We start from the raw sequence: 10,986 nt of genomic DNA, 5'->3' as shown, positions 1-10,986 counted from the left end.
CCAAATAGATACAATAAGTGTTTTGAGTTAATGTACATATACATATTGTGCTTTATTATTTATATGAATAAAGTATACAAATTTGCGCGAAGCTAACATACTTCACAGCTGTTGTATAGCTGCTTAGATTACTGCAAAATATATTATATTATATAGATATATCAATATAAAGTATTTGTAATAAACATTTGATTTAATACAATTTTATAAAAAACATTTTTTCTTCAATTTACAAATAGTTTTATTAAATAATTATTATATATAAGTAGTTATTGTAACAATACATTAGTTTTAAGAAGATGAATTACACAAAAAAAAGGTGACCCAACATTGTGCAATTATAATGTTATAGTAGGTACTGCTATAATAGTAGTCGTCCAATTAAACGTTAGTAAATGTGTGAACTAAAACAATATTATAATTTATAGGTAGATTATAGCATGTAGGTACGCAACAAAACAAAATCACTATGCACTAAAGAGATCCGAAAAATTAAGCAAAAGTACAAATTGAACGGAATTGATAAATTTTAACGATATTATTGCACAACTTAAATTGAGCATGATACACATATTATAGGTAGTTATATTATTATGTCATCATTATGTGTTCGGGTAACAACGCAATGTTGGGTATGGAAGGTATGCGTTTTTTGTATTTTATAATTGAGTATATTATATTGTATATAATATAAAACCAATGATTTTATTTTTCTTCCTTTCCTATCGTTTTAAGTATTGTCATTTGTGTGTGTTCGCAGGGTCGGAGTGAAAGGGGGTTTAGGGGGCCCAAAAAAGTCGTGAATATTTATAGCACCATGACCGTGTACCTATACCGTCTAATACGCAGTAATATTATTTAAAAATATTAAATATAAAAAGTTTTGTGTGGGAACGAATATGGTGAAATACTGTTTATTATAACTACGAGTATACCACATAATATATTCTTGCCACGAATGTACGTACAAGAGGCAAGAGGACCGGGGGGTCGCAATGGGGACCGAGAGTTTACAACGCCATATATATAAAACACGGACAAAGATATAATGGACTGGCATCGAAACAATTTCGGTGGACCACAAATGTCAGGTGTTATGAGACCTACACTGATATCAGCACACATGGTGGTTTTAATTTTAACCTACGGACTAGATAATATGGTACCTATATCTATTCAATAGTTTTAAATTCAACCACCATTCGCTCAGTAACAGTTAAGGTCCCATAAAACATGAAATTTACCAGACGTTTATGAGTTCTGCTTTTGCTCCCTTCACCTAGACGATGCTATTCCATTCTATCTTAGACCGTGCCAAAATACAAAATGTGAACTCAAATAAAACCACCGGTAACGCTGAAAACATTCGGTCCCCGCTGTGAGGAACTTTTTGGTGGCCGTCGCTTGACTCCCTCAAACCATGTCGTTTCCAGTCCATTATATAATATCTTAGTCCGTGGTTGTAGCTAATATTTTAATAATGTATAGTGGTGGCGAAAATTCCAAGAGGGGGGGGGGTGATCCACCCAATCCCACCACTGATTCACTGCTTCAGTATACAAATATACGCGAGTAGAAAGAGCTGGTACCCGAAATGTATAATTATAGAATGTTGGTGGGTAGTAAATTATTTGATACATCCTAGGTATGATAAGACTTATAGGTATTGCCTGCACATTATCATAATACGGATTGTATTTTAAGTGAAATGAAACATTAAAGTCGTCAGCTTCGGGCATCGCATTCGGAAACAATAGTGTTATACCTGATAATAATAATTATCTTATTAATTGTTCTGAACGCCACCTGTAGCGCGATCCCGAGTTTAAGTCGTCGACTGTTATAATTTATAATGCATTTATAGCCCCTCGCAAACCTCGACCGACGCCGACCCTGCGCCCGCATGTGTGTGTGTGTGTGTGTGTGTTTGTGGATGGGTGTGTGTGTTTTTGCGCGTCCGTTTGCCCCGACGTGTATAATATAGGCGCGTGACGCTCGCGGATACGACCTATTTGTGGACGCGCATGTACCACGCCAGGTACGTCAAGCAGAACGCGGTGGTCATCCAAGCGGTAGCCCGGGCCGTGGACGCCGAGCTGCGACACGTGCGTTTCGTCTGCGTAATGGGCAACTTTTGCAGGTGCATGTGGTTCACGATGCTCTTCAGTTCCTTGGCGTCCAGCGTCTTGTCCCTGGCCAACACCACGCTGTACAGCTGCGTGTTCGGCGAGCAGAACGTCAACACCATGTGATTGCTTATCGCTTTCCGGACGTATACCATGCCCGCGAACTGGTCGTAGGTGGTCACCTGCACTAGTGTGCCTGCAAAACGGACGGCGTCCAGGTTAAACGTTAAAGGTATAAGACATATTATTATCGCGAACATAATAATATGAAATTAGCAAGCTCCAATTTTAAATTGTGTTCGATTCCGCCGAAAGGTATTTCACATTTTCTTTGGTTGATTTTTCAACGTACACATTAGGTGTATATTATGTATAATTAGATACTTATAATATATTCGTACCTTTAAATACCTACTATCTCTCTCCCTCCCACCCTGCATTATTATTATTACTATTATTAACTATGAACCCGACAGGCATGATATTTTTTAGTATTATATTTTTTGGTAAATCGTGATAAGTAGGTAATTTTAAATTTTGTTTTTATAAACTATAAGAAATGGATTATGTTACTTGAACCGTCAAACAAATAATTAAAAATTCTTTTGCAGCCCAGCATCACAAAATATTCCAGCACTATATATGACTATGTATTAGGCGCAACTACAATTAATTGTAAAAATCGATTGTAAACGTGTCCTAATATCCAGTATAATATTAAAATACACAACTGTGTCATTGTGCGTCTATTAGCTTGACATACCACTTTCGGCAAATCCTTCACAAATTCACAATATATTCTGAAGAAATAAGCAAAGTTTTTAAAATGCATTCGTGTATCGGAGTATATTATAGAGCACAAGTTATTAGTTATTACTGTACGTTTCACTAGGTATTGGATGATATTAAAATAACTGTTTAGCGTTGTAATAACTAATATTCACGAGGACCGATAATACCATTGTAACTTGGCTCATACATATGCGTAGATATAGTGAAATTATTTATAATTTACAATTTACAATCGAACAAAATATCAAGAGTAAATATTTGTATAGGACATAGATATAGTTGGTAGTTAGTACGTTTCATGACTTTTGACTTCAAATGTATACCTACCTAGTTGTCAACGGTTATTGTTTAACGAGACCTTATTATTATCAATTATTTGTAATTTTGGGTAAACATTTAAGTATTTAACGCAGTCAAGTAATTAAGTTTTTCGCTTCAATTCTATTCTTAACGTTAAATCTTAATTTAAGACTAAAGTATAGTGTTGTAAGAATAATACAAGTTCAAATTATACTTCTACTTAAACAATTAACAAGGCTTATTGACTGTTGCTATGAAATAATTATAGTTTAAACATGTTATTAAAAATAAGAGTTCTGTGGTTTAAATGCTGTTGCCTATGAGATTACGCAACTAACATCATTCCACACAGCCAAGATAGTAAATATTATTTTACATTAATTATAATATAATGTAACATTATTATAGTATTAGGGCGAAACGTGCAATTGAGCTGTCTGCAGTTACCAGAAATGTATTTATTTCAATATGTTATGAATAATGTACTCATTCTAAACATGTATTTCAACCAAATATTTTATTTTTAAAAATGTCAACATTTTTAGTTTAAGTATGACATTATAACTTATAAGTAGTCAAGTAGGTATAGGTATACTAATTTTACAGTATCTCACAAAAGGATTAATAACTTCAACCTACTCTATATACTATATAGTATAATATAGTATGTAGACATAATGTAAAAAAAAATATACTTCTATAAACATATGAAATTAAACAATACACAACTGAAGAATTAAAATCGAATAATATGTTAATTATGTTTAATTTCTCGCTTTATCGGTTAGCATCAATGGCCAATGGAGGGTAAAAACCGTTCACTCACAACTCATAAGTTACTATGCGCACATTTTAACTTTCTTTTGTGTATGGTATTATTTTCATCAGTGTCATTACGAATAAGTCGCCTGTACATAGCTATAATCCTATTTAAGTAATGTTTCCTAATAAAGGTTTGTCCGCAGTATTTTGTCTTCAACAACTTAATATCCATAAAATGTCCATGTCCAACAGCGGTTTGCACTTTGCCCACGTATTTATATTTTATATATTTTACATATTTTGTATACCTATTTTATATAATATATATATGGTTTTAGATATTACCATTCTGTGATCCAGACGACAGCCAAAATCCTGGAGATGATCTGTCTTTAATTTTGAACAGATATTCAATGTCGCCTGTATCTTCGTTCCAGTACAATTTAAGATCAGTATCTGAACCCGCAAGCGTTAGGAAAACAGAAGGGCAAGTGGGTACTTCAAATTTCTCTCCATTATATAGTTTATCGTTTGTTTTATGTTGTAGAATTTCAATTACATACCACGTACCAGTTATCTAAAAATAAAAATAATGTAATATATTACTTGAATATCTCTGTTTCAAACGTATGTGGGTAATTGCATTATGACATTATGGCAATATATTATATCATATGGTATTTTAATGAATCAACATTTTAAATTGTTTTATTTTTAAACTGAAATCATCTCTTCCATGCATGTGTATAGTTTATAAAACATTAATACTGAATACTGATATACATTAGTGATATTATAGTATATGTTAATGTCTATAAAATGACATCATCAATTTGACTGAAAAAAAAAAACATAACACAATAAATTATAAAACAATAGGTGCAATTTAAGCGGCATCTAATTTCAATTTATTTGTATCCTATTTAGTATCTATTTATATCAAGGACTGATGTGCAGTACAGTAATTTAATGATCTAAAATAAAACATCGTTATTTTAATTTTAAGAGACATTTTCGTATGAGTCGTCTCTGTCTTACAAACGTACATCGCAAATTATACGTTCTCAATAATGCATTTTCACTGGAACTTTAAAAAATATTATAGCTTGTTTTTCAATTAAAATATTAATAAAAGCATCTAGATAATAATCTTAGTATCTTACCTTTAAATTTGATAATAGGTCAATTCACTCTAATTTTAAAAATAACAGTGTAAAATGGGTTAATGTGAACGTAAAATGTACTATATTCTGTACGTTTGTTAGACGGAGACAACACATGTGGGTGTGGCGTCCTCTTAATGGCTTTTAGAAACTAGGAAGTAGGAATAATGTTTTTTAGTTATAAGCTCATTAGTGCAGTACTAAATGTAAATCATCTTAAACTCTATAACTAACTTTTATAAATTAATAATTAATACATATAATTATTAATTTATTGACATATTCCTTTGGATCTAGGTAATACCTAAATTGTACCAAATACATTTTTTTATATCATATTTTAGTTTAATAAATCTGTATAAAATATTAGAGTATTTTTAAATTATGGGCCATCTTAATTCAGCAATCCAAAAAAAAAACTATTTAATGTTTGATTTAGTAATCTATTGGTTTTGATGAATATTTCAAATACTATGGGTACTTAAGCCCTAAAATACTAAATAATTTGTTATTTATTATTTTTTTTTAAATTGTTATTTAAAATAGTTTATCCTGTATCATTAGGTATTTATATGTAAGTATATATTAAAAATTAAATAACTGATGTTCTTAAAATATTATTTGCGTGCAACTATTATACCTATACGTAAACATAGATAATAGGAATTAATTAATACGAAAAACGAATGGACACATAAATATAGCAAATAAATAATTTAACTAATTTATGATAAAGCTGAAACTACCTGCTAACCTATAGAATAAAAATATAAAATTCATTAGATATGGCATATAATATTCAAAAGCTGCAAGCCCTTGCTTGGGGAAATTTTTAACTGTATGTACCTACTTGTATATCAATATACAACTATAATATTAGATTATAATTTATAAGTAATTTTCATCTTGCCCCAGCTATTTTATCCTGCGAGTGCGCTTTAAGTGCTGTCAATTGTTCACCATGGATTAGATTTTTTAATTTTAAAACTTAAATAAAATAAATTGGCAATTTACAAATTGTAGAAAATGGATTTATAAAAACTAAAATCTTACGAAGTGAGTATAGAGGTGTTCGCAATTTAATTGAATCCATTATTATATCCATTATCTATATGAATGCAAATGTGTAAATTAGTTTTATACGATTTGTACGATGTACCTATTCAGCGCAATTTGACAATATGTATAAACCTTCCAATGGGCCGGGACGTGATATAGAAAAGTATATAATCATTTATTTACAATAGAATTAAATTTAATAAAACATTGGACAGATGCTATTCGTATTTCGTATGTAAGTGTAATAATAGTATAATTTCTTTTTAAAACGTGCTATAGATACACGTACTTTTACTAATTGTAGCCACTTTAAGTTAATAAACGTGAACGGAACCAAAATTTATAATTATCAAGCTCGAGATTGAACTGCATTTTTATTACTACATTTTTTTCTTTCGTCGTTTAGGTCAGCCGCTCAGCATTCATTAATTTATATTATATGAATTAAACAAATGTGGCTGATATATCTATACTCAGTATTGTTTCCTGTGGACAGTGGCGCCTATCCTATGGTCCGTGTCTTCAGCAACACGGTGGATGATTGGATGTTGGGTGATAAATAATTATCTATTATACGATGACTTATTAGTCATTATAATATTATAGCATAACATAGTTTAAAAAAAAATACATTGCACTTTAATAATGAGTCGTTGTATAATAAGTACCTATCTCTTAAACACTCAACGTCCCAACGTTGCATAAATTGAAAAAATGTCTAGTTTAAAATATATATCTATAAATAGAAAAATAGAGCCGAAGTATTTTGAAAATTATTTCATGTATAGTAATTTCATTTATGAAAATTCGGTAAAATTTTCGAGTTTCCGCAGTTTAGTATTCATTTTTGATTTAAAACAAAAAAAAAAAAATCGATTTTTCAAAAACTGGCATTGCGTAGTAATTCTAGTTATTCTTAAATTGTTTTATTGTTTTTCCCAATTATTTTTAAAAGTACTCGACAATTTCGATTTTTGACCCCCAGAATACCAACTATAGATTCAATTTGTTACAAGGAACTAATCCATCGAAATAAAAGTTTGAAAGGAAGTATATTATGTGACTCTCAGATTGAATATTAGTGATGTACCTAAATTGATGTATTTGTGGTACCTAAAGGATAACATTGCGTATAATAAATAATAATTTATATAATGGCAAAACGCTTTAAGTATTTACGATTAATATTTTGAATCATAACAAAATGTCTAAAATCATCAAAACTTGAATTTTTAATTAAAAATTGTACCTATGTATTTTCCATATTTGTTAATTGCTGTAGGAACAACTTTAACGTCTCTTTTATTGTACCTATTTTAAAACTTTATGATCTTAGAAACATACATTTTAATGGGTAACATAAATCGAAATAAAACTAAAAAGTCAACATTTATCAAACTTAATTACTAATAATTTAATTTTAAATGGATATGGTGTTCATATATTTTATAAAAACACGTACCAATTTAATTTGAATGTTTTCCTGTAACTGCAGATTGCCGCAGTGTTCGTACACCGAAGTGGTTGTTTCCTCCGAGGACGCATAGCCCGGCAAACCGTAACACAAACACAGTACCAAAAACAGACGGTACATTTTTGACCGGAGTAAGGGGTAAAAAAGGGTTTGTTTAAAAATCGGACGAAATGAAATCACATCAAAGGTAAACGAAATTATCGGACGAACGGGCGAAACCGTACAATATTATACCATACGAAACCAAGACGCGACTTTGGATGGCGTAGTAGCAAATGCGCGTGTACAACAATTTTAGGTATATTATAATATCGAACGCGAGATCATGACGCGACGGGACCAAGGGACTGTATGAGAATGTGTATTGGTGCGCGGTGCTCTCGACGTCCCGAACGGTCCCGTCCAATTAAGGATTGTTAAGAGATTATGATAATTTAAACTGTGCGGGGCTAGGTCGGTGCATTTAGAAAAAAAATAAAAAAATCATTTACTCGTGATGTGCACCGCGGTCGTCGTAAAAAGTTAAATTTGCTCGCGAACGCGTGCGTGTGCGTGCGTGCGTGTGTCTGACGTCTGTTATATTATACGTATACCGTGGTTGATGTATGTATACGTGTGTGCAGTATATTAATGTTTAATATACATGTAAAACATAATACGCGATGATGACCGGGGGAGTAGTGTTGAGCGTATGAGTGTGCACGTCGTCGTTTCCCCTCGACGTCGTCGCCGGGAAAGTATAATATTATATTATATAGCAACAACAACAATAATAATAATAATATAATATTATTATCTTATCATATATAGCAGCCGCCGTGAGAACATGCCGAGCGTCCCTATATATAATAATAAGCGTATCTGTACAATACAATAGCTGACTCAGGTCTCAATTATATAATATTATTGTAGTACCCAATCCTCGGGTACGTCGGTAGCCGATAACAGGAATACGTATTACTGCTACAGTTGCAGTATTTGATGCTTAATGACTTGCCTTCAGTGCTATCAGATACGTCGTCATTTATACCTCTACGGACTACGAACTAGTATAATCCTACCCGCAGGGGCACCATTTGGGGGGGGGGGGGGTAGGGTGTGCCTTGCACATCCTGAATTTTTTTTTTCTACAATTATTAGCCTAGGCGTCATTGATACTATGGTCTGGCCGCCTTTGCCTTCAGTTTGCCAATCTTTAATTGTGCACGCACCGCTATTCAGTATTCACAGCTAATCATAAATAATATTATAATATTGAGTTCTCTAATTTGATAATATTGATAAATTGATATCAGTATCACTTTATCCACCAGCGTGTAATTAATTTGTATTTTCCCTTTTGTTTGGTATCCTAATTATTTCAAATATAGGTAACTATGTATTAATCAAATTTATGCGTTCAAAAATTTAGAAATAATAAAAGCTGAATGATAAGGCACCTATTATACCTAATATTTGAATATTTTATATTTAATTTATTAATTTATATATGGAAACTGAGAATGTTCTTGATAGTAAAAATTTTATAGTGAAAACACGAAAAACGTTTTTTTAACGATTGGCCTGGAGGTGGCCTCTTTAATTGTTTGCACACCCTTAAAGTAAACCGAAATGACGCCTCTGCCTATACACGTTCACGCGGGGTTGCGGGTTCGTGGCTATATCATGTGTAGTTGTGAATGCGATACCATATTAATATGATGTATGTATAGAATATATAGGTAATTATATTATTGTAGTAGACTGATATGTGTATATGCAAGTTCAAGAGAGAAAAGTATATTTATCATTTGCATAAGTAGAGTGTATACTTAGTGTTGGCGAGTGACAACTAAGTTACAAGTTACTGTAACGAAATTACTTTTTAAGTAATTTAATGGTAATTTAATTACATTTTATTTTAAGTAATTCATAAGTAATTTAAGTTACTTTTTTGTAGTAATTATTATTTAATTACTCCTTATTTTTTTGGATTAATACATTTTTTAGAACGTATTAATAATATCGTGTGTACGTAAATATTAAAATATATCATAATATAACTTATAAGTATTTTAACTTATAGGTAAAAGTGTCTAAACTGTAATATTTTTGTTATAACTATTGACTAGTTGACTATAAAGTATAAAGTGTTACTTTTAGAATGAAATTCTTATCTTTACTCTGTGTTGTATCGTCGTGGATGGTTCACAGCGTCAGCGTATGCGCATACAGCATTGTTGGAACTATCAATAAATAGTTATAATAATAAAAGTGTGGGGGACGGAGTGGCCGAGCGGACTAAGGCGTTGGTTGCAATGCGCACCGTCGCTGGTTTGAATCTCGGTCACGGGAGGAACTTCTCTCCGGGTAGACATCCGACCGGGCATGGCAGAAACCTACGGGTGCCCAATTTGAAATTCTGCCAAATTAAAACACACGTGTTTACAAAAACCTACAGTACCCTCCCACACAGTTAAAAACCACCGAATTGCCTAAGTTGCCACGGGTTAATAATAAAAAAAAAAATTAATAAATAAATGTAAGGCTTGGGGCTGCTAACTACCGCAGTTGCGCATACGACTGATAGTAAGTTACGCCCGCTGCTACTAGTTCCCGGATGGGTGACCACCCGGATTCCTAGTAGTAAAAACCTTGCCACACTTACATGTGTTTGCATACACATCACAACAACCGTAACCACATCTTACCATAATACCAACCTTACCAACCACAGTTCATAATCCCCTACAACAGCTAATGATCATAGTTGCAGGGCTTAAGTTCAATAAAAATAACAATAATAATAGTTTGGCAAAATGAGTATCTGTTAATAATTTAATATTGTTGATTGTCATTACCTATTTAGTTTATGTATTGTTATATTTACAACATAATTATTAAGCTCCAGTGATATTTTTGAAAAAAAAAAGTGACTTCTATTGTAATTGAGTTAGTTTTTAAACTCAAAAGTGATGTAACTTAACCAAATAAAAAAAAGTAACTTAAAAATAATTTAGTTACAATTTTGATAAGGAATTAGTAATGTAATTTAATTACCAAAAATAAGTTACTTCCCCAACACTAATAATATATATTATACTTAACAACTGTCAGTTAATAAATTAAACTATAAAATCCTATGTTCCTATCCATAGATAATTATTGAGTGATGGCCCGGGCGAAGACCGTGTAGCTAACCTCAGCTAGTATATTAATATAATATAATTATAAAACAAATAATATTATAATATAAAATATTTTGTGCTATACTCGTTTAATGGAACCAGTTATAAAGATATTTTATTTTTATTGATAATATAATATTTTA

At 31.6% G+C, this 10,986-nt stretch overlaps 1 protein-coding gene across 1 annotated transcript; it reads right to left on the bottom strand.

Annotated features, from left to right (window-relative positions):
* Positions 1–33: 33 nt before the first annotated feature.
* On the bottom strand, positions 34–8,347 carry LOC132946104 (uncharacterized). The gene is made up of 3 exons (XM_061015946.1): positions 7,665–8,347; positions 4,326–4,557; positions 34–2,322 (listed from the first exon to the last, which is right to left on the bottom strand). The coding sequence occupies exons 1-3, from the start codon at positions 7,794–7,796 to the stop codon at positions 2,009–2,011; spliced, it is 678 nt and encodes a 225-aa protein (XP_060871929.1). The 5' UTR covers positions 7,797–8,347; the 3' UTR covers positions 34–2,008.
* Between the last annotated feature and the right edge of the window lie 2,639 nt (positions 8,348–10,986).

This window comes from Metopolophium dirhodum, chromosome 6 (assembly GCF_019925205.1).
Source record: "Metopolophium dirhodum isolate CAU chromosome 6, ASM1992520v1, whole genome shotgun sequence".
Classification (NCBI taxonomy): domain Eukaryota; kingdom Metazoa; phylum Arthropoda; class Insecta; order Hemiptera; family Aphididae; genus Metopolophium; species Metopolophium dirhodum.
This window is presented reverse-complemented; position numbering and strand designations above follow the sequence as displayed.

Excerpts from the sequence above, each read along its gene's own strand:
- LOC132946104 (XM_061015946.1), bottom strand. The coding sequence starts at position 7,796 with ATGTACCGTCTGTTTTTGGTACTGTGTTTGTGTTACGGTTTGCCGGGC. Across the intron at positions 4,558-7,664 it reads AAAACATTCAAATTAAATTG|ATAACTGGTACGTGGTATGT; the intron begins GTACGTGTTTTT and ends TTTTATTTTTAG. Across the intron at positions 2,323-4,325 it reads GTCGTCTGGATCACAGAATG|GCACACTAGTGCAGGTGACC; the intron begins GTAATATCTAAA and ends TCCGTTTTGCAG.